The sequence below is a fragment of the Salmo salar genome, chromosome 04, assembly GCF_965601325.2.
Source record: "Salmo salar chromosome 04, fSalSal1, whole genome shotgun sequence".
Taxonomy (NCBI): Eukaryota; Metazoa; Chordata; class Actinopteri; order Salmoniformes; family Salmonidae; genus Salmo; species Salmo salar.
The window spans coordinates 73500882-73525834 of record NC_138294.1 but is presented as its reverse complement, the minus strand read 5'-3'; the positions used below and the strand labels follow the sequence as shown (position 1 = coordinate 73525834).

General features: G+C 43.1%; 1 protein-coding gene and 1 long non-coding RNA gene across 5 annotated transcripts in view; one reads left to right on the top strand and one right to left on the bottom strand.

Moving 5' to 3' along the window:
• Positions 1-4094: 4094 nt before the first annotated feature.
• On the bottom strand, positions 4095-20356 carry LOC106603717 (uncharacterized). The gene is made up of 3 exons (XR_014392209.1): positions 19909-20356; positions 17610-17727; positions 4095-5714 (listed from the first exon to the last, which is right to left on the bottom strand). It is a non-coding gene; the product is annotated as an uncharacterized LOC106603717 (long non-coding RNA).
• The window catches only part of LOC106603716 (cullin-5), a 29304-nt gene continuing 24010 nt past the window's right edge, over positions 19660-24953 (top strand). For 2 of the 4 annotated variants that reach the window (XM_014197739.3, XM_014197737.3), the window contains exons 1-4: positions 19660-19734; positions 21383-21492; positions 21926-22025; positions 24332-24508. In XM_014197739.3, the coding sequence (XP_014053214.1) occupies positions 19711-19734; positions 21383-21492; positions 21926-22025; positions 24332-24508 (411 nt within the window). In that variant the 5' untranslated portion in view covers positions 19660-19710. Of the gene's footprint in view, positions 19854-21382; positions 21493-21925; positions 22026-22953; positions 23105-24331; positions 24509-24953 lie in introns of those variants that run through there. The other 2 variants (XM_082974711.1, XM_082974712.1) reach the window with 2 other exon arrangements.

Below are 24953 nucleotides of genomic sequence, written 5' to 3'. Positions count from 1 at the left end.
TCCCCCCTTTGCTGCTATAACAGCCTCCACTCTTCTGGGAAGGCTTCCCACTAGATGTTGGAACATTGCTGCAGGGACTTGCTTCCATTCAGCCACGAGCATTAGTGAGGTTTGGCACTGATGTTAGGCGATTAGGCCTGGCACGCAATCGGCGTTTCAATTTATCCCAAAGGTGTCACACCCTGATCTGTTTCACCTGTCCTTGTGCTTGTCTCCACCCCCCTCCAGGTGTCACCCATTTTCCCCATTATCCCCTGGGTACTTATACCGGTGTTCTCTGTTTGTTTGTCTGTTGCCAGTTTGTTTTGTTTCGTCAAGCCTACCAGTGTTTTTCCCTCTGTTCCTGTCTAATGATTCTTCATGTTTTGACCTTTTTCTGCCCTCCCTGACCCTGAGCCTGCCTGACGTCCTGTACCGTTGCCCCACTACTCTGGATTACCGACCTCTGCCTGACCTGACCCTGAGCCTGCCTGCCATCCTGTACCTTTGCCCCACTACTCTGGATTATCGACCCCTGCCTGCCTTGACCTGTCATTTGCCCGCCCCTGTTGTTGTAATAAACATTGTTACTTCAACACAGCCTGCATTTGGGTCTTACCTGAAACGTAATAGTACGAACTGGCCACAGACAAACAGAGAACACAGATATAAGAACCCAGGGGAAAATGGGTGACACCTGGAGGGGGGTGGAGACAAGCACAAGGACAGGTGAAACAGATCAGGGTGTGACAAAATATGTTTGATGGGGTTGAGGTCAGGGCTCTGTACAGGCCAGTCAAGTTCTTCCACGCCGATCTCAACAAACCACTTCTGTATGGACCTCGCTTAGTGCATGGGGGCATTGTCATGCTGAAATAGGAAAAGGCCTTCCCCAAACTGTTACCATAAAGTTGTAACCACAGAATCGTATAGAATGTCATTGTATGCTGTAGAGTTAAGATTTTAATTCACTGGAACTAAGGGGCCTATCCCAAACCATGAAAAACAGCCCAAGACCATTATTCCTCCTCCACCAAATTTACAGTTGGCACTATGCATTGGAGCAAGTAGCATTCTCCTGGCATCTGCCAAACCCAAATCATCCGTTGGAATGTCAGATGGTGAAGTGTGATTCATCACTCCTGAGAACACGTTTCCACTGCTCCAGAGTCCAATGGCGGAAAGCTTTACGCCACTCCAGCAGACGCTTGGCATTGAGCATGGTGATCTTAGGCATTCGTGTGGCTGCTCGGCCATGGAAACCCATTTCATGAAGCTCCCGACAAACAGTTCTTGTGCTGACGTTGCTTCCAGAGGCAGTTTGGAACTCGGTAGTGAGTGTTGCAACCGAGAACAGACAATTTTTACGCACTACACGCTTCAGCACTCGACAGTCCCGTTCAGTGAGATTGTGTGGCCTACCCCTTTGTGGCTGAGCCGTTATTGCTCCTAGACTTTCCACTTCCCAATAACAGCACTTACAGTTGACCGGTGCAGCTCTAGCAAGGCAGAAATTTGACGAACTGACTTGTTGGAAAGGTGGCGTCCTATGACGGTCCCACGTTGAATGTCACTGAGCTCTTCTGTAAGGCCATTCCACTGCCAATCTTTGTCTATGGAGATCGCATGGCTGTGTGCTCGATGTTATACGCCTGTCAGCAAAAGGTGTGGCTGAAATGGCCGAATCCACTAATTTGAAGGGGTGTCCACATACCTTTGCATATACAGTGCATTTGGAAAGTATTCAGACCCCTTGAATTTTTCCACATTTTGTTACTTTACAGCCTTATTCTAAAGTGGATAAAAAAGTATTATCATCAATCTACACACAATACCCAATAATGATAAAGCAAAAACAGGTTTTTAGAAAAGTCTGCAAATGTATTGAAAATAAAAAACAGAAATACCTTATTTACTTAAGTATTCAGACCCTTTGCTATGAGACTCGAAATTGACCTCAGGTGCATCCTGTTGCATCATTCTTAAATGGAAGAAGTTTGGAACCACCAAGACTCTTCCTAGAGCTGGTCGCCCAGCCAAACTAAGCAATCAGGGGAGAAGAGTCTCGGTCAGGCAGGTGACCAAGAACCCGATGGTAACTCTGGCAGAGCTCCAGAGTTCATCTGTGGAGATGGGAGAACCTTCCAGGAGGACAACCATCTCTGCAGCACTCCACCAATCAGGCCTTTATGCTAGAGTGGTCAGACGGAAGCCACTCTTCAGTAAAAGGCACATGACAGCCCGCTTGGAGTTTGGCAAAAAGCACCTAAAGGATGGTCTGATGAAACAAATATTGAACTCTTTGGCCTGAATGCCAAGCGTCATGTCTGGAGGAAACCTGGCATCATCCCTACACTGAAGCATGGTGGTGGCAGCATCATGCTGTAGGGATGTTTTTCATCGGCAGGGACTGGGAGACTAGTCAGGATCGAGGGAAAGATGACCGGATTTCAGAGAAATCCTTGATGAAAACCTGCTCCAGAGCGCTCAGTACCTCAGACTGGGGCGAAGGTTCCCCTTCCAAAAGGACAACGACCCTAAGCACACATTCAAGACAACGCAGGAGTGGCTTTGGGACAAGTCTCTGAATGTCCTTGAGTGGCCCAGCCAGAGCCATCTCTGGAGAGACATGAAAATAGCTGTGCATCAACACTTCCCATCCAACCTGACAGAGCTTGAGAGGATCTACAGAGAAGAATGGGAGAAACTCCCCAAATGTTGTATTTATTTTATTTAACCCTTATTTTACCAGGTAAGTTGACTGAGAACACATTCTCATTTACAGCAACAACCTAGGGAATAGTTACAGGGGAAAGGAAGGAGGATGAATGAGCCAATTGTAAACTGGGGATGATTAGGTGGCCATGATGGTATGAAGGACAGCTTGGGAATTTAGCCAGGACACCGGGTTATCACCCCTACTCTTACGATAAGTGCCATGGGATCTTTAGTGACCACAGAGAGTCAGGAGACCTGTTTAACGTCCCATCCAAAAGATGACACCCTACACAGGGCAATGTCCCCAATCACTGCCCTGGGGCATTGGGATATTTTTTTTAGACCAGAGAAAAGGGTGCCTCCTACTGGCCCTCTAACACTACTTCCAGCAGCATATGGTCTCCCATCCAGGGACTGACCAGGACCAACCCTGCTTAGCTTCAGATGCAAGCCAGCAGTGGGATGCAGGGTGGTATGCTGCCGATCACTACGAGCAACACAATGTACAGGCCTGAGAACTGTGTAGAGTGGGATAAGTGGCTGCCTATAGTTGCTCTGCATCATTCATTTAGAGCATTTCAAGTCACACATTTGCGAGAAGGTGCTAGTTCAACATACACTATGGAAGTTTAATTGCTAAGGATTTACCTCAAAGTTTGTATTGAGTGTTGGCTGTATGTGATATAAGGATTACATTATATAATGTTGATCAATGTCTTATCTAATTAAAACATCTAATTAAAACATAAAGCCTCTCATTACAACGACAGAATCCTCCTTTTCTTTCCAGGAGGTCATTGCTGGATAATATTTTTGTCAATTTATGGTATCCCCTCTGGCTCAGAAGCACCCCACAAGAAAATAGTATATTTATCTCACAGCAAAGTGGAAGAGGAAGATGCCACAGAAGAGGCCGGCCATGAGCAGGAAGAGATTGACCGCCGTGGCGCAGGTCATCTTGACCACCAGGGGCATGAAACTGTACAGGGCATATATGCAGAGGGCGTAGGCCGCAAACAGTATGATTGTGGAGGGAGACACCAGGGTTTCTGTTCAATTAGGCACCAAACGGAAGAAAATGGTCAGAAACAATGTGAAATGAGGAGGGACTGTCTGGACTAAAGAAAAGCTTATTTTGGTTTCACGTTTCAAAACGTTTTTACAATATACCCTAGTGAACAAGGCCCAGAGCCCAGTCTCTAAGAAGGGAATTCTACTGGACTACAAGGGGAAGTTTTCAAACAAAGCGCTATCTGTAAAACTATTGCACAGAGCATGTGACTAGGGCAGTGGTCACCAACCTTTTCTGAGTCAAGATCACTTTCTGAGTGATGCAAAATGCAAGGCAAGATTTCTTTAAACATGACAGTAACAGTCAAAAGTTTGGACACACCAACTCATTCCAGGGTTTTTCTTTATTTTTACTATTTGCTACATTACAGAATAATAGTAAAGGCATCAAAACAATGAAATAACATATATGGAATCATGTAGTAACCAAAAAAACAGAAAGATCCAGGAGAGCACCATCAGCACTGGGATCGCAAAGCAGTCAAGCAGATGCAACCAGAACCAGTGTTTTTCGGGTGTAAAATGCTGATTCCATACAAGGCAACTGAAAGACAATTGACTATTCATTTGTTGCACATCTGGAACAAATGTATCACCTAGGTCCTAGAAACATTCATTACTGAGCCATCCTTCACCCAAAATACACAGTATGCACCGGTTTGAGTCATTTCTTACATGAATTAAATTGGTTCGCCTTCACCACTGCTTAGTTTGCCTCCACGTCCATCAGTCCCATAAGTAAATACCACCCCCATATTGTTTTTAAAATCTGTAACATATTCCCATCACATGTTGAAACAGCATAGTGAGAATCCAGTGTGAGACTAAAACTAAATATTTTATGAGTTAGCAGCAGCGTTGTTTTAGTCAAAACGGTCTGAAAAGTGAAATGACTACCTGTACTACAAGGAATCAAGGGAGGATGCATTTCTAAATGATTCCAACAGGGCCCCTGCAATTAATGAGGGAGGTCGATTAAGGTGAACAGCGGTCCACCGGCACTATGGCGCATGAAGTGAACTGGCAAAAGAAGTGAGGGAGGAGCGCCCTTCTCAAATCAAACAGTATTCTGCGCCGCTGGGCATATTGTCATCAAGGTAGCATGATGCATCGTTCAAAAACATACAACATCCCTTTGCTATAAAATATATGTTAGAATTTTCAAACTAGTTTTCATTGCGAAGGCAGATGAAGCATTTTTATCAAAAGCAGAATCCTACTCATTACTCCACTTTTGTTTTGACCTGACTTTGCTGTCGGCCAAAACGGGTCACCTGGCTCAAACCTGGGAGGCAGCCTCAATGAGGAAGGTGATGGATTCTCACTAATATTAGCATTTTCTGACCAAAAATGAATGTAAATCAATATGGGATGTTTAGCATTTGCCTGCTAGCATGGTTAGCATTAGCATGTTTAGCATTGGGGGCGGCAGCCTCTGACCTTCCCTGAGGCTGAGCTATGCGGTGTAGGTGAACAGCAGCAGGATGTAGTTGAGGAAGCTCTTGAGAATGGGCATCTCCAAGTCTTTCTGGTTCAAGGTTCTGGCAGCTGACCACCGTGCCGCGAATCAGCATGGACAGAGCTGGCCCATGGCGATGGTCTCCAGCCATGTTAACATCAATCAACAAATCACTTTAGTGTATGTAGAATAATATATATACACAGCATATTTTTGTTAGACATATCTATTTAACTGAAATATTTTTGTACGCACACACTCTCACACACACTGTTGTGTCTGTGTTGTCTGTTGTGTCTGTGTGTTATCTGTTGTGTCTGTACGTTGTTTGTCTTGTTGTGCTTACCATGTGAAGACGTCTTTCAGCTTCTAGCTACACAGCCCAGCAAAGGCCGTCCTACAGCTCCCTCCACGTCCACAGTACCAGTCAAAGCTCTCTGCAGCTCAGACCTCTCCATGTCCTTCTGAGGTAGCCCTGAGAAACAAACTAGGACAGAGAGAGGGAGAGAGAGGAAGAGGGGTGAGAAAGACAGATTAGGGAATGAGAGCGAGCGATGGAAGAGAGAAATGGAGGGAGAGATGAAAAAGAGAGGGGAGCAAGAGAGAAAGAACAGAAAGAGGAGACAAGAATTAACATGTTCATAATTACTACTGAACACATTAACAATGTGTTTTATTAAGAATGTCTGCATCAAAGACACACACAAGGGATGTGCAGTAATGGTTAGTGCTAACTGGGATCTTCATACCCCTAAACCCGTGGTCGGCAACCCAAAATGTTGAAAGAGCCATATTGGACCAAAAAAACAAAAAACAAATCTGTCTGGAGCCGCAAAAAATTAAAAGCCTTATATAAGCCTTATAATGAAGGCAACACATGCTGTAAGTGTCTATATTAGCTATATTAGCCTACTATCAAAATGATAAGTAGGCTACAAATACATAATGAGCATTCATGATTAAACGTTTATTTTACCTGCAGCGCATCCTGGAGAGAATGACGCACCACGTGACTACTCTGCTGTACGATGGTGCTTTAAGTTTAACTTCCATTATAATATTAATGTATTATGTTTCGTTGCATTGATGAAATTATAGAAATACAATACAGAAATCTGATTTTTGATGTCATTTTTATTTTAGGATTCGAAAAAACAACAACAAACTGTGCAACGTGCACAATAGGCCTCCTGTATTTTCAGACCTCCCCATGGAAATAAAATGCAGTCCTTTTCAACCCTCAATAATACGATACAATCCTCTTCTCTTTTCCCCCTTATCTGGGCAACAGACAGAGTGCAATAAAACAGCAGCCTTTTGAAAAGGTAAAGTATATAAAATTAAAATAATACAGTTTAAGTTCGATTTCTGTGCATTATCCTCTTCTCTTTAGTTTTCTGCAAATGTGCAAGGGTAAAATGCAGCAGCACCCTCTTCTCTTTTGACACGCACAATACAATGCAGCCATCCTCGGACCTGAGCAACAAAACACAATAATATCCCTATGTGTCATTCCAAATATATACTGACAAAAATCTGAAATCACTTTATAAAAACAGCCACTTTGTTACTAAATATGTGCCTATGACAGGATTGTGTTCTTACCCGTTTAATGTGACTTCTGTTTTCGGACATCACTGGACAGCTTCTCAACATCGGGCATGTAACTTTAATCTTCACGCAGGACTACAAGCTCTCGTCTGTGAGGCAGGTGCGGTATTTGGATTTTATGTAGTTCATGTTTGAGAATATCTGCTCGCACAGGTATGTTGATCCAAAGATGGATAATACTCCAAATGCATATTTCTTCATGTTCCTATAACTGTCAGGAAGAATGGAAATGTCTTTCCACGTTACTCTTTTTGTTATTTGACAACTTCTCATTACAAAGCAAACATGCAGGCAATCCTTCCGCATTGGCAATGTAAGCTAATGATTCGGTCCAAGAACTGTGGAATCCTCTGTTCTCCTCAGCTATCTTTCTCTTTTTCCCTTTGGGATCCATGGCCCATGACATACCCGCCGGTTTGTTTGCAACAGCCACCTGACTGGCACTATGCCGAGCTGAAAGAAACATGTGTCGCAGGCTATGACGTAAATCTTCGATGACAGAAATGTTGAAATTAAATATTTATTATACACATTTTTACAGCATTGGATAATAAATTATATTAAAACAAAAAATATATTCACACCATCTTTTTCCATTTTCATATTTTTGAAAAAGCTCCAGGGAGCCACTAGGGCGGCGCTAAAGAGCCGCGAGTTGCCGACCCCCGCCCTAAACCCTAACCCTTCCCTAACCATTTTAAATTTAAACTTCAATGGGGTGACGTCAGAGTCGGACATCCCAATGATACTTAATAGCAAGGGCCATGCAGTAATCTCCCCTGGAATGTATGCCTCATTATATGGTACTCAACTAGGCCCCCTGCAGTCAAAGGAAAGTAACACTGCTAATTCTCTTTTAATGTGTCAATCTTTTTCAGAACAGATTAGTACTTTTGGAAAGTAGATTACGCACTTCCATAGCCTACTGCTCTATTCTCAGACCCAATGTTTCTAATCATGGAAGATTCCCTTTTGAGAAATACCAGCAATACCATCGCTCTCAATGCCATCCCACCTGCTTCTCCTGGACTATCCATCATCCCTTCAAATTCCTAACTGTCACAGTTTATTGATCTATATTTGTTATTGTTTGTTTGTACTTTTATACACAATTCATCTTTTAGCTGCCATGTATACAAAATAAAACTAAAATACATTTTCATACAGTAGCCCCTGGTGGTGTGACAAAGTGAGTGGGTCTCTCTCTTGTTTCCATAGGCCAAATCAGGTTATTGAAATCTGATGTGAATGCAGAAATACATTATTTTATAAATGGGAAACATATAGATTTAGATTTGTTCATGGCAACAACACTAATGCCATTGTGCATAGTGTGCAATTTATCCTTTGCAGAGGAAAAACACAATTCAATTCAACATTAAAATCAGCAAACTAACACCATTTTGCAACATGGTCACAGAGCATTTCATATTATCCTGTATGTAAATCTGAGACCCTCTTTAGTATGATATGTTTCGTATGGTATGTATTAAGTTGTGGATGTCCATCTTTAATTTTGTGTGATATGTTACGAATAACAATTTGTATATGTTACGAATTGCAATTCCTACAATATGTTACGAATTTGCAAAATGTATAATATGTTACAATCCCAGTTTGGTGTGGCAAACATTAGCCCGGTGGCTAATCCTAGGGGTTAGCTAGCACTAGGGGTTAGGGTTAAAGTTAGGTTTAGGGGAAGGGTTAGCTAATATAGTAAGTCTTTGCTAATTAGCTAAAATTGTCCATGAGAAGATTTGAACACAGAACCTTCAGGTTACTAGATGTTCACGTTATAGGCTACCCATCCACCTCGACCAACCACCCACCCTACTTTTGTTTTGTTTAAGTAAATCAAATAAAAAATCAAACCAAATTGTGTTTGTCACATGTGCCGAATACAACAGGTGTAGACCTTACAGTGAAATGCTTACCTTCAAGCTGCATACTGGACCCTATTCCAACTAAACTACTGAAAGAGCTGCTTTCTGTGCTTGGCCCTCCTATGTTGAACATAATAAACGGCTTTCTATCCACCGGATGTGTACCAAACTCACTAAAAGTGGCAGTAATAAAGCCTCTCTTGAAAAAGCCAAATCTTGACCCAGAAATGATAAAAAACTATCTTCCATTCCTCTCAAAAATTTTAGAAAAAGCTGTTGCGCAGCAAGTCACTGCCTTCCTGAAGACAAACAATGTACACGAAACGCTTCAGTCTGGTTTTAGACCCCATCGTAGCACTGAGACTGCACTTGTGAAGGTGGTAAATGACGTCAGACCGAGGTTCTGCGTCTGTCCTTGTGCTCCTAGATCTTAGTGCTGCTTTTGATACCATCGATCACCACATTCTTTTGGAGAGATTGGAAACCCAAATTGGTCTACATGGACAAGTTCTGGCCTGGTTTAGGTCTTATCTGTCGGAAAGATATCAGTTTGTCTCTGTGAATGGTTTGTCCTCTGACAAATCAACTGTAAATTTCGGTGTTCCTCAAGGTTCCGTTTTAGGACCACTATTGTTTTCACTATATATTTTACCTCTTGGGGATGTCATTCGAAAATATAATGTTAAATTTCACTGCTATGCGGATGACACACAGCTGTACATTTCAATGAAACATGGTGAAGCCCCAAAATTGCCCTCGCTAGAAGCCTGTGTCTCAGACATAAGGAAGTGGATGGCTGCAAACTTTCTACTCTTAAACTCGGACAAAACAGAGATGCTTGTTCTAGGTCCCAAGAAACAAAGAGATCTTCTGTTGAATCTGACAATTAATCTGGATGGTTGTACAGTCGTCTCAAATAAAACTGTGAAGGACCTCGGCGTTACTCTGGACCCTGATCTCTCTTTTGAAGAACATATCAAGACTGTTTCAAGGACAGCTTTTTTCCATCTACGTAACATTGCAAAAATCAGAAACTTTCTGTCCAAAAATGACGCAGAAAAATGTATCCATGCCTTTGTTACTTCTAGGTTGGACTACTGCAATGCTCTACTTTCCGGCTACCCGGATAAAGCACTAAATAAACTTCAGTTAGTGCTAAATACGGCTGCTAGAATCCTGACTAGAACCAAAAAATTTGATCATATTACTCCAGTGCTAGCCTCCCTACACTGGCTTCCTGTTAAGGCAAGGGCTGATTTCAAGGTTTTACTGCTAACCTACAAAGCATTACATGGGCTTGCTCCTACCTATCTTTCCGATTTGGTCCTGCCGTACATACCTACACGTACGCTATGGTCACAAGACGCGGGCCTCCTAATTGTTCCTAGAATTTCTAAGCAAACAGCTGGAGGCAGGGCTTTCTCCTATAGAGCTCCATTTTTATGGAATAGTCTGCCTACCCATGTGAAAGACGCAGACTCAGTCTCAACCTTTAAGTCTTTACTGAAGACATATCTCTTCAGTAGGTCCTATGATTAAGTGTAGTCTGGCCCAGGGGTGTGAAGGTGAACGGAAAGGCTGGAGCAACGAACCGCCCTTGCTGTCTCTGCCTGGCCGGTTTCCCCTCTTTCCACTGGGATTCTCTGCATCTACCCCTATTACGGGGGCTGAGTCACTGGCTTACTGGTGTTCTTCCATGCCGTTCCTGGGAGGGGTGCGTCACTTGAGTGGGTTGAGTCACTGACGTGGTCTTCCTGTCTGGGTTGGCGCCCCCCCTTGGGCTGTGCCGTGGCGGAGATCTTTGTGGGCTATACTCGGCCTTGTCGAGTGGTATCATACCATTCCATTCACATGTGTTTGATACCATTCACTCCATTCCAGTCATTACACTCCATTCCAGACATTATTATGAGCTGTCATCCCCTCAGCAGCCTCCACTAGAGCAAGTTAACCCAACTGTATCAACGAATAGGTCATGCGTCCACTAGTAGTTAGTGGGTACTGCCTGGCCAGTGGTCTAGCTAGCTACATTTCAGTAATTATCTATCCTCCTAAATGCGGTGGTCGGTGGATAAACTAAGTAGAAAATGAACTAGTCGCAAGTTATTGTTGCCCGTGGTGTAATCCTGTCTAATCCACTGGCTCCTGAAGCCTATATCCCCATGAGCTCCCGAGTTGGGTAATATAGCTTGTGTACCCATGAGCTCCCAAGTCTCGAACGCTGTGTCTTTTGGCATCCACCATTAGCTAGCTAGCTAGTTGACTACTGCATGGCCAGTGTGAGCCAGCATGCCAGCTAGCTAGCTACATTTCAGTCCTTTTAAATGTGTTGAAACATACAGTATTTGGCTGGCAACTAACTAGTAGCCAGTTGTTGTTGCCCACGGTGGAATCATATCTAACATACTGGCTCCTGAAACCTATGTCCCCCGAGTAGAGTCGCAAATTAGCATTTCGCTAGATAGCTGAGCTGGTCTCCTCCCTGGCGAACGATGAACTGAAAACTCGAAAGAGTAATGATTCTACAAGCTTTTCGTTTATATGTCGTTCACCATAAGTGGCTTATTGGAGCTGTCATTTGTGACAGACTTGTAAAAGTGTGCTTTAAACAATGTACAGTGGCAAGAAAAAGTATGTGAACCCTTTGGAATTACCTGGATTTCTGTATGAATTGGTAATTAAATCTGATCTGATCATCTAAGTCACAACAACAGACAAACACAGTCTGCTTAAACTAATAACACACAATTATACGTTTTCATGTCTTTATTGAACACACCGTGTAAACACTCACAGTGTAGGGTGGAAAAAGTATGTGAACCCTTGGATTTAATAACTGGTTAACCCTCCTTTCGCAGCAATAACCTCAACCAAATGTTTTCGGTAGTTGCGGATCAGACCTGCACAATGGTCAGGAGGAATTTTGGACCATTCCTCTTGACAAAACTTTCATTTCAGCAATATTCTTGGGATGTCTGGTGTGAACCACTCTCTTGAGGTCATGCCACAGCATCTCAATTAGGTTGAGTTCAGGACTCTGACTAGGCCACTCCAGAAGGCGTATTTTCTTCTGTTGAAGCCATTCTGTTGTTGATTTACCTCTGTGTTTTAGGTCATTGTCCTGTTGCATCACTCAACTTCTGTTGAGCTTCAATTGGCGGACAGATAGCCTTACATTCTCCTGCAAAATGTCTTGATAAACTAGGGAATTAACTTATCCATCAATGATAGCAAGCTGTCCAGGCCCTGAGGCAGCAAAGCAGCCCCAAACCATGATGCTCCATCCACCATACTTTACAGTTGGGATGAAGTTTTGATGTCAGTGTGCTGTGCCTTTTTTTCTCCACACGTAGTGATGTGTGTTCCTTCCAAACAACTCAACTTTCGTTTCATCTGTCCACAGAACATTTTGCCAGTGCGCTGAGGTACATTCAGGTGCTCTTTTGCGAACTTCAGACGTGCAGACATGTTTTTTTTTGGACAGCAGTAGCTTCATCCATGATGTCCTGTCATGAACATCATTCTTATTTAGTGTTTTACGTATCGTAGACTTGTCAACAGAGATGTTAGCAATGTTCCAGAGATTTGTGTAAGTCTTTAGCTGACACTCTAGGATTCTTTTTAACCTCATTGAGCATTCTGCGCTGTGATCTTGCAGTCATTTTTGCAGGATGGCCACTCCTAGTGAGAGTAGCAACAGTGCTGAACTTTCTCCATTTGTAGACAATTTGTCTTACCGTTGACTGATGAACATCAAGGCTTTTAGAGATACTTTTGTAACCCTTTCCAGCTTTATGCAAGTCAACAATTCTTAATCTTAGGTCTTCTGAGATCTCTTTTGTTAGAGGCATGGTTCACATCAGGCAATGCTTCTTGTGAGTAGCTTACTTACATTTTGAGAGTGTTTTTATAGGGCAGGGCAGCTCCAACCAACATCTCCAATCTTGTTTCATTGATTGGACTCCAGGTTAGCTGACTCCAATTCACGTTTGGAGGTCATATTAGCCTAGGGGTTCACATACTTTTCCCAACCTACACTGTGAATGTTTAAATTATGTATTCAATATAGAAAAGAAAAATACAATCATTTGTGTTTTATTAGTTTAATTAAGCACACTGTTTGTCTATTGTTGTGACTTAGATGAAGATCATATCAAATGTTATGACCAATTTATGGAGAAATGCAGGCAATTCAGACGAGGACTAGTTGTGGCCGTAACCGGACTAGATTGTGAACGACTCTTGATGGAATGCATTGCTTGACTTCCAAGAGGGTGATAAGCACAATATCGTTCCTAACCTGCAGCACCACAAACGATTTGGTCTCGAGTTCGAGTTTGTTGAGCTCAGGTTGTGTGTGTTTTGGTTCTACAAAGCTCTGTCCATCATTACATTCAATAAACAATTAATTGCATTCATTCTTGCACCATGGAAGAATGAATGGGGCGACAAATAGCCTAGTGGTTAGAGCGTTGGGCCAGTAAACGAAAGGTTGCTGGATTGAATCCCAGAGCTGACAAGGTACAACAAATCTGTCGTTCTGCCCCTGAACCCACTGTTCCCTGGTAGGCCGTCATTGTAAATAAGAATTTGTTCAACAAACTTGCCTGGTTAAATAAATACAAAAATGCGATCAATTATCAGTTCTAAACATATATTTTTCTTCTCTATGCTGCCTGCAGCATGATCCATTTTCCGCAGACTGGTCTCATAGACTAGACATAACATAGTAGGTCCCGTGTGGCTCAGTTGGTAGAGCATGGTGTTTGCAATGCCAGAGTTGTGGGTTCGATTCCCACAGGGGACCAGTATGGAGAAAAAAATGTATGAAATGTATGCATTCACTATGTCGCTCTGGATAAGAGTGTCTGCTAAATGACAAAAAATATAAATAGTAAATCTAGACACTCAAATTAGTATGAAAAGAGGGTGGTATGGGTGGCAAGTAACTTGAACGTCTGAATCTCATCACTGGCTAATTAGCAACTACTTAGCATATTAGCTTAACCTAGTGCTAGCTAATGTTTGCCACACCAAATTGAAAATAACATATTGTACGTTTTGCAAATGCATTAGAAATGATGGGAAGTTCGGCTTTTTTTTTACTACAACTGTAACACGACTACAATCTATTGATTCAAAATGACAATCGTGTGTTGACACCATATGCTCACGGGCAAATCTAGCGAGGTATCTTTGTGCACGCCACAGCCTAAATATAGACAGACAAACTATTACATTGTCAAATGAAATAGCACGGTAGTTAATCAACCTGGATAGGTTAAGCTCTCCCCTCCATTAATTTAACGTTTTGGTTAAATCGACAGCTAAAAACATATGGCATAATTACGGTAGCAAAACGCATCAGTGCAGTGCGTAAATGTCCTGGGGACCCCAAGGTGTGCACGTTCTGTTTTTTGCCCTAGCACTACACAGCTGATTCAAATAATCAGAGCTTGATGATGAGTTGGTTATTTTAATCAGCTGTGTAGTGCTAGGGCAAAAAAACAACTAAACGTACACCTCTTGGGATCCACAGGACTGAGTTTGGGAAACACTGACTTAGAGTGTAACTGTATTATAAAAACATCATTGCCTGTAAGCTACTTGTCCGTAGTGAATGCTCCAGAAAGTTAATATTTTATCATTAAGAATTTATCATTAAAAAATGTTTATGAAATGTATGCATTCACTACTGTAAGTCGCTCTGGATAAGAGCGTCTGCTAAATGACTAAAATGTAAATGTAAGTTGAATTGCGTCACTAATTTTGCATTAGCCTATAACTATAACAACCAAATGGCAAGTGGATGTATGAGTTATTGCCACATAGGCCTATTTAACTGTGTGTGTGTATATATATATATATCATACCATTTTTTTTACTTGAAAACTGAAAAACGGTCATACTTTTGAACTGAACACATTTCTCAAGGCTAAAAAAAACTGGTTTTATTTCATTCCTTCAACAAAATATGTATAAACGTTCATGCACCTTTAGGTATGATACCTTAACCCTCGTTAAGCATAGTAAAGAGCCTTACCTGCTGCGGTAGCCCGTTTTATTTTTCCTGCTTTCCCAAAAGTAAACTCCGTAACTATTTGGAATGCATCAGTGCGCGCGCCGATCAAGGACTCCAAAAGGGTGAGGCATCCAGTTTCCTCAAGCGCAGTGCATGGGGAGCACACAGATACCCGTAGATTTTTCGAGAAAATTAAATGATTTTTTAATGAAATATATTAAATAGTCTATTTCAAATGCGTCACTGCGTGCGCCGGTCAAGGACTCCAACAGGTGAGGTTCCAATTTCCTCTAGCGCAGCGCACCAGCAGATTATTTTAAAAAAAGTTATGACATTTGTATTCATGTTTACATGCAGTGCATTCGGAAAATATTCAGATCCCTTGACTTTTTCCACGTTTTGTTATGTTACAGCCTTATTCTAAAATGTATTAAATAGCTTTTTTCTCCCTCACCAATCTACACACAATACTCCATAATGACAAAGCAAAAACAGGAATTGACATTTTTGCAAATGCATAAAAAAAACGGAAATATCACATTTACATAAGTATTCAGACCCTTTACTCAGTACTTTGCTGAAGCACCTTTAGCCGTGATTACAGTCTTGAGTCTTCTTGGGTATGATGCCACAAGCTTGGCACACCTGTATTTGGGGAGTTTCTCACATTCTTCTCTGCAGATTCTTTCAAGCTCTGTCAGGTTGGATGGGGAGGTCTATCCAGAAATGTTCGATCGGGTTCAAGTCCGGGCTCTGGCTGGGCCACTCAAGGACATTCCGAGACTTGTCCTGAGGCCACTCATGCATTGTCTTGGCTGTGTGCTTAGGGTCATTGTCCTGTTGGAAGGTGAACCTTCGCCCCAGTCTGAGGTCTTGAGATCTCTGGAGCAGGTTTTCATCAAGGATCTCTCTGTACTTTGCTCTGTTCATCTTTCCTTCGATCCTGACTAGTCTCCCAGTCCCTGCTGCTGAAAAATATCCCCACAGCATGATGCTGCCACCACCATGCATCACCATAGGGATAGTGCTAGGTTTCCTCCAGATGTGACACTTGGCATTCAGGCCAAAGAGTTCAGTCTTGGTTTCATCAAACTAGATCATCTTGATTCTCATGGTCTGAGAGTCCTTAAGGTGCCTTTTGGCAAACTCCAAGCGGGCTGTCATGTGCCTTTTACTGAGGAGTGGCTTCTGTCTGGCCATTCTACCATAAAGGCCTGATTGGTGGAGTGCTGCAGAAATGGTTGTAGTTCTGGAAGGTTCTCCAATCTCCACAGAGGTACCCTAGAGCTCTGTCAGAGTGACCATCGGGTTCTTGGTCACCTCCCTGACCAAGTCCCTTCTCCCCTGATTGCTCAGTTTGGCCAGGCACCCACCTCTAGGAAGAGTCTTGGTGGTTTCAAACTTCTTCCATTTAAGAACGATGGAGGCCACTGTGTTCTTGAGGACCTTCAATGCTGCAGAAATATTTTGGTACACTTCCCCAAATCCGTATCTCGACACAATCCTGTCTCGGACCTCTACGGAAAATTCCTTCGACCTCATGGCTTAGTTTTTCTTATGACATGCACTGTCAACTGTGGGGCTTTATATAAACAGGTGTGTGCCTTTCCAAATCATGTCCAATCAATTGAATTTACCACAGAATGGCTCCAAACAAGTTGCAGAAACATCTCAAAGATGATCAATGAGCTCAATTTTGAGCCTCATAGGAAAGGGTCTGAATACTTACGTAAATAAGTTACTTCTGTTATTTATTTTTAATACATTTGCAGACTTTTCTAAAAACCTGTTTTCGCTTTGTCATTATTGGGTATTGTGTGTAGGTTGATGAGGGAAAAAAGAATAGTATGTACGTAACAAAATGTGGAAAAAGTCAAGGGGTCTGAATACTTTCCGAATGCACTGTACATTTCACTAACCACGTTTCCATCCAACCATCTCATGCAGATGAATTACCTGACATATGAAAAAAGTCACCACTGGCCTGATGGATAAATTCAATGACGGTACAATTGTATAACTCCCGACAGACAATTTGGTAGTTTGACATGGTGGAATATTTTGTGTCAGTATAATTCATTTTGGGAGAAATGGCGGCGGAAACGCCTTTATGCATCTAAAAAACATCGTAGATGCATGCTAGCAAAGACACTACACAACATTAAACAATTCATTAATTGCACTATAGCGGTGACAGGCGGTGCCCACAAACTGTTAGGGCCTACATAAAGTTGTCCCAACAGCAGAGCTTTCTTTCCAACACAATGGAGTGAATCCTAACGACCGCTAATACCTGGCTATCAGCGGAGCCTTGTCTAGCAGCGAAACAATTAATTCAGCCTCGTTTACTGCCTTTTAAAAAAAACATAGCTGATATGGCTGACTTGCTTAAACAAATGTGGTTTCTACTGACAATTGAGATGTACAAACTATGGCATAAGGGAACGATAAGCGGATAAGAGGCATTCCGTAATTTCGATTAAGACATTAATTAGTGAGCGACGACAGACGTAGTCAATATAACTATGTGTTCAGCACTTTTGAAATGTACAGCGACAGAATGCAGAACATGTATTTTTCCTTTACACCAAGTCAGAACCGTAGGATAAATAAAGGGGGCATATAAGCAGACAATGAAACCTCTTACAATATTAGATGATGACATTTCTCAAAAACCGGTCATAAGCAACATGTGCAGCACTACCGAGTCAGAACAGTAACGTTAGGTGAAATTAAGAGGTGAAAATTGCTTACTACACAACATACACTTATATACACAAGTATTACTTTCTTAGCTACAGTATACATATCTCCCTTGCACATTACATAATTTATGCAGCAGCATACAATACCTTTTTGAACTCACCTTGGCTTGTGATGTGCTCACTTAAACATGAAGGTGGCGCGGCGGTCCTGTGTGGGCTAATTTTGTCATCAAACTTTGTCATCAACGTCTGGCATTCCCTGGATTTATGGTGGAAACTCTGGGGGGGAAAAAAACACACAGCCACTCCATTGAATAGCAGGCTACTGGTTGCTTTGCAACGCTTGCAGTTTGCCACTGATTCCTTCCAAACGACTCATTGTTGAAATTGGCATATCCAACTTGTTGCGTAATCTTTATGTCCAACGAGCACTGATACATTTTATCTATAATTTCTCTTCATTATTTCTCTTCATATGACAAGGATTAAAACGGTTTTGCCAGTAGATTGTTGGCTTGATTCATGATGATGACGGCTAGCTAAGACTTTGAAAGTAAGATGTTGACATGATCAGTCCAATCAAAGCTACTGTACATATAACGTGATTTGACATTTTATCTGTGTGGCCACTGACCTTGAGCCTTCTTGAAAGGGCAGGACACAATGTCCACCCTTACTAAGGACATAAACTTGGCTATGACGTAGTGTCCCCGCGAGTGACAGAACACTGAGCCACTCACGGCGCAATGCTCCTATTTTTTGCTGGCCCCACCACCACAGAAAGCCGTGAGCTAGGCTGAAACACCTGCATTTTGGAGCTGCCTTTCTCAAGAAAACAAAAACTGGACCATGTGTGTAAACGGCTTTATTAACTCAATTATATATATTTTTAACATTGTTTGTGTAACCGATGTGAAATGGCTAGTTAGTTAGCGGTGGTGCGCGCTAATAGCGTTTCAATCGGTGACGTCACTCGCTCTGAGACTTGAAGTAGGGTTGCCCCTTGCGTTGCAAGGGCCGCGGCTTTTGTGGCGCGATGGGTAACGATGCTTCGTGGGGTGTCAGTTGTTGATGTGTGCAGAGGGTCCCTGGTTCGAGCCCAGGTTGGGGCGAAGAGAGGGACGGAACCTACATTGATGCTGTTGACCCGGATCATTGGTTGCTGCGGAAAAGGAGGAGGTCAAAGGGGGGGGTGAGTGTAACCGATGTGAAATGGCTAGTTAGTTAGCGGTGGTGCGCGCTAATAGCGTTTCAATCGGTGACGTCACTCGCTCTGAAACTTGAAGTAGGGTTGCCCCTTGCGTTGCAAGGGCCGCGGCTTTTGTGGCGCGATGGGTAACGATGCTTCGTGGGGTGTCAGTTGTTGATGCGTGCAAGGGTCCCTGGTTCGAGCCCAGGTTGGGGCGAAGAGAGGGACGGAACCTACACTGTTACATTTGCAAACTGATATGTGACACGTATTAATGCAAAAGTAACATGCAAAACAGGCAACCCCCCCCCCACAAAAAAAAATATATATATATATGTGTGTGTGATGAAGGTGATGAACCTGATGTTCCTTTCCAACAAATATCGAGGGTCTTATTCTGGTGACATGATGATCGATTCTTGCCTGCCAATTGACAAACAAATTAGTATCACACCTATCCATAATAATCTCATAATGTAGTTAGCCTACCTGCACTGTAGCTGTGAGCTGTTGGCTAGAACGCATGCGCCGAGATCAGAGTGGGCATATTTGCTATATAACGTAACAGTTTTGTGACGGTGCACCACCAAACCATCAGTAGAGTTGAAAATGCGATGGAAACCTATATTTTTCATTTGGTACATCAACATTTAACGGTAGAAGTGATTTGTATGTGCGCTACGACATCACGCACAACCTTTTAACTGCGAAACGTTTTGGAAACATCTCTGGGTGGGAAAATACGCATACTGTTTTATGTACATTTTAGAATTTTCGCATGAAAATCTGTCACAAACTGGAGGGAAACCTAGCTACTGAACACAATAGTTTATATTATTTTCCAGTGTTTCACAGTTTTTCATTGGGTGACAGTTTTTTCATAAGTAGACCTAAGCCATGGGTAGGCTATTTCAAAATTGATTTGAATTGCATATGGATTTTGTTTTGTTTAAATAATACGAAATCAGGAATATCATCATGATAAACCGTTTCTCCAGATTTGTTAAAAACCCATTGGCTACTACAACCCCGTAAATCTCGCGAGATTGTTCGAGGAACTAAATTCAGGGAACATGGCGACGTCTAATTTGCTAAAGGTAACAGGCACCGCAATTCAATACTTTTGATTACATTTAATCAGTCTTTGTTGCATAGTCAATGATATATTACTGTACATTGTTAAGCGCCTATGCCTGAAGATGGCCTTGCAATATAGGTAGGTGATATGAAGTCCTGTTTGTCTTGCAAGCATTGAAAGGACAACTACTTACTCCTCCAAGTCACTGGCGTTAATAACGTTAGCCTGGTGCTAGCTAGCTGTGCCAGGCAGTGGCTAGTACACACACGTTAGCTAACTGGTTAACTAGCCAACTGGCTAAGAAAACATGATCATTTAACTTGGCATGACTGTCGTTGACTAAGTTGCTAGCTAACCTCAACAACGATCGATTGCCTTTTTCATTTAACACACTAAGTTAGCTTGCTAACAGTAGATAGGCAGCCGGTATAACAATGACGTTAGAAGATGCCCCAGTATCTGTACTTTATGCCGCGTTCAAGACAACTGGAAACTCGGGAAAAACCAACTCCGATGGTGCAAAAGCCATTTCAAAGGTCGTCCAACTCGGAATTCCAAGTCGGAAACTCTGAAGATTACTGACGTCTTGATTTGACCTTTTTTCCCCAAGTTCCCAGTCTTCTTGAAAGCACCACAAGAGACGTCGACGATGACTACGCATATGACGTGCCTCCACTCTAATGCCCAGGAAGCTCAGATTCAAACTCCCATTAGGGATATCGGGATACCTAGTCAGTTGCACAACTGAATGTATTCAACCAAAATGTGTCATGGCCATTTAACCCAACCCCTCTGAATCAGAGAGGTGTGAGGGGCTGCCTTAATCCAGGGCTTCCCAAACTGTTTCACTCAGGCTCCTGTTCCAGCATTGGGGAACATTTAAGAAATTGTAAAACCCTGATTGTAAACTTTTAAATGATATCAAACTCAACCATTATTATTTTCCAGTGATAAAGACAAAGGATGTCTAATGGTATGGTGGAGTATGCAAAATGGGTCAACTTTGAGCACCACTAGCTCCTGAATGTTTTGTCATTCAGGTCCAGTAAGTCACTTTCTGACCACTTCTACCATGGGCAAACATGTATGGAAAGTTAAATCAAAAGGGGTGGGACCAAAAGTTGCTTGAAATCAATTGGAACGATCCTATAATTAGTCATGTCTGTATACTCACTGCATTGTTATTGTATCACTACAAGTAAGCTGGCTGGCTATAGACAAAAAACAGATGTTACAGGATTGAAGCATCTGGGTTGTTATGTTCAGAAACTCTCCAGCACAAGCAAGCCTGTTTGCTACTAATGGGCCTCAACCAGCCTGTCCTATGATATTGGAGAAATTAACCACCACCAGGCTTGTTTACTGCTGTTGTGTTCCTGCTAATGTTGAAATGGGCCCACTGCCTAGTTCCTAAACATTCAGCAACCACTGGGATGAATGTCAATAGTATATCCATGATTTTCCATGTCCTCCCTTCTCGGTCTCCTTTTCAAATCACATTGGAGCAGAAGAGCTGAGGTTCCTCCCCTCTGCTAAAATGTGTTTTGAGAAGGCGTTTAGGAGAGAGGATGTGAGGAATCAAGTAAATACAATTGAGGTTCACCCCTGATGTTGTCATAACTGCTATAGCTAGAGGTGACACTTCTGCCCTTCTCATTCTCACCAAGAACAAAGGCTCCCTCCAGTTCGAGGACAAGTGGGACTTGATGCGTCCCATCGTCCTCAAGCTGCTCCGCCAAGAGTCAGTCACCAAACAGCAGTGGTTCGACCTCTTCTCGTGAGTATGGCCACTCGTCCATGTGCTCTGTCATACTGAGGTTGTATTCATTAGTGCACACAAATTGAAAACCAGTGTTTCTTATTAGACAAGTCAAGGCATTCCCTCCCTGTTTTGGCCTGTTCCGTTTGGTTCTTAGTGAATACGATTTATTTATTTAACCTTTATTTAATTAGGTAAGTCGGTTAAGAACAAATTCTAAGTTACAATGGCAGCCTAACCCGGACGACGCTGGGCCAATTGTGCGCCGCCCTATGGGACTCCCAATCACGGCCGGTTGTGATACAGCCTGGACTTGATACCTCGAAAAAAGGCTGTCATTCTGTTTAACAGGCATTTCACATTAACGCCTGTCTGAGTTGTTAAAGACCAACAAATGGATTAATTGATTGATCTCCTCCAATCCCCTCATCTGATCTCTTGGTTTCCATAGAGATGTCCATGCAGTATGCCTATGGGATGACAAGGGGCCGGCCAAGATTCACCAGGCCCTGAAAGAGGACATCCTAGACTTCATCAAGCAAGCACAAGCAGTATGTATCAAATCACATTTTTTGGCACATGCGCCGAATACAACAAAGAGGGGTTCAATATAAATAGTCCGGTGGCCATTTGATTAATTGTTCAGCAGTCTTATGGCTTGGGGTAGACGCTGTTAAGTAGCCTTTTGGACCTAGACTTGCCGTGCGGTAGCAGAGAAAACAGTCTATGACTTGGGTGACTTGTCTTTGAAAAAATGTTGGGCCTTCCTCTGACACCGCCTAGTATAGAGGTCCTGGATGGCAGGAAGCTTGGCCCCGGTGATGTACTGGGCCGTATACACTACCCTCTGTAGCGCCTTACGGTCAGATGCCGAGCAGTTGCCATACCAGGCGATAATGCAACCGATCAGGATGCTCTCAACGGTGCTGCTGTAAAACTTTTTGAGGATCTGGGGACCCATGCCAAATATTTCTCCTGCGGAATTTGAAACTCTCGACCCGCTCCACTACAGGCCTGTCGATGTTAATGGGGCCCTGTTCGGCCCTCCTTTTCCTGTAATCCGCGATCAGCTCCTTTGTCTTGCTCACATTGAGGGAGAGATTGTTGTCCTGGCACCACACTTCCAGGTCTCTGACCTCTCTGACAGGTCTCTGACCCAGCCTATAGGGACCTCCTCCCTATAGGCTGTCTCATCGTTGTCGGTGATCAGGCCTACCACTGATGTGTCGTCAGCAAACTTAATGATGGTGTTGGAGTCGTGTTTGGCCACGCAGTCGTGGGTGAACAGGGAGTACAGGTGGGGACTAAGCACGCACCCCTGAGGGGCCCCAGTGTTGAGGATCAGTCCAGGATCCAGTTGCAAAAGGTGTTTAGTCCCAGGGTCCTTAGCTTAGTGATGAGCTTTGTGGGCACTATGGTGTTGAACGCTTAGCTGTAGTCAATGAACAGCATTCTCACGTAGGTGTTCCTTTTGTCCAGGTGGGAAAGGGCAGTGTGGAGTGCGATGGAGATTGCGCCATCTGTGGATCTGTTGGGGCGGTATGCGAATTGGAGTGGGTCCAAGTGCTACGTGGCGGTAGTCACCTTCGCTTTCTTGGGCACAGGGACTATGGTGGTCTGCTTGAAACATGTAGGTATTACATACTCGGTCAGGGAGAGTTTTTGAAAATGTTAGTGAAGACACTTGCCACTAGGTCTGCGCATGCTCTGAGTACACGTCCTGGTAATCTGTAAATGTTGACCTGTTTAAAGGTCTTGCTCACATCGGCTACAGAGAGCATGATCACACAGTCGTCCTTGAACAGTTGGTGCTCTCTTGCATGCTTCAGTGTTGCTTGCCTCGAAGCGAGCATAAAATGCATTTAGCTCGTCTGGTAGGCTTGTGTCACATGGCAGATCGCGGCTGGTTTTCCCTTTGTAGTCTGTAATAGTTTGCAAGCCCTGCCACATCCAACGAGTGTCAGAGCCGGTGCAGTAGGATTCAATCTTAGCAGACAAAGCGTCAATACAGGACTAAGGCCTGTTAAGTCTCACTAGCATTGAAATGACTGTGCCATTTATTCCGTCACTGAGTACTACTAAAGGCATCCGCACGCTTCCCAGCCGAAACAGTTCGGTAGAGTTCGTACATATATTATGACAACATTTTGTGACAATTTTGTTAGTTTTGGACTTCGGTGAGTTTTTTGGGGGGGCTGTTCGGGGGCACATTTTTTTCTGGAGGCAAGCCGAAGTTCGGAGCCAAAGGCTACGTCCTTTGTCAGTGATTGGTCTACAGTAGGGATGCTTCAATAAAGTCTTTGTCATCGAACAAGAGACGACTCGTTTTCAAGCACATTTTTTAATTGAAAAATACTGTATCAAACATCATAGTTAGATGTACATTTTGCGTGACTAAGATGTCCTCTGCAAAAACATCAAAATGAATGACTGATTGATTAAGTTATCTTAGATTCATTCTATTTTGAGGAAGTGTATACTGTCAACGGCGTCTCAAAATGGACAAACCGTAGTATTGTGCTTTTTTTCTTGTTTTTCAAGCAAAGTTCTTTTAAGGGAGTATGCGAGCACACTTGTTCGGTTTGCCTAGCCAACTTCGGCCAGCCAAACTGAGGCATGCTGACACCTTAACGCTAGCTTGGAAGCAAGCTATCTGTGCCAGTCGGCTACCGCGTAACCAAGCACTCTACTAGCCTATCCCTGAGAACCTATATTTTCAACATCATAATGTCTATAACACTGCACTCAGTTGTTCTCTCCCCCTGCAACATATTGAGTAACCAAGCAGACTGTCTATTACCCCCAGTTTTTCCAATGCCATAAAGTCCATAACAGTGCCCTGCTCTCTCCCTCACAGCGGGTGTTGAGCCACCAGGATGACACGGCACTGCTGAAGGCCTACATCGTTGAGTGGAGGAAGTTCTTCACGCAGTGTGACATCCTGCCCAAACCCTTCTGCCAGCTGGAGATTACGCTCATGGGAAAACAGGGCAGCAACAAGAAGTCTAACGTAGAGGACAGCATTGTACGGAAGGTGAGGAGAGGGGGGAGAGGGGCAGCAGCAGTATTTGGTTGTATTTCCATTGATATAAGAGAATTTCTGGTTGACATGAGGAAATTATACTGCCTGTAAATTCAGTATGTTCCTGCTCAAGTATCTAATTTCACTGTCCCTTCTGCTACCTTGTGGCTGTGGGCTGGTAACGGGCCTAGAAGGTAGCATCCGGAGGGTTGTCGGTTCAAGTCCTGAGATTGAGAGGGACAATATGGCGGGGTGTCAGCTGGCTACCGGAGGGTTGTTGTGATATCCATGCCCCCTCCTGTCATTGTGCCTTTGAGCAAGGCACTAGATAAAATATAAATGCAACATATAAAGTGTTGGTCCCATGTTTCATGAGCTGAAATAAAATATCCCAGATGTTTTCCATACACAGAAGTGTGTTACTGAGCATTTCTCCTTTGCCAAGATAATCCATCCA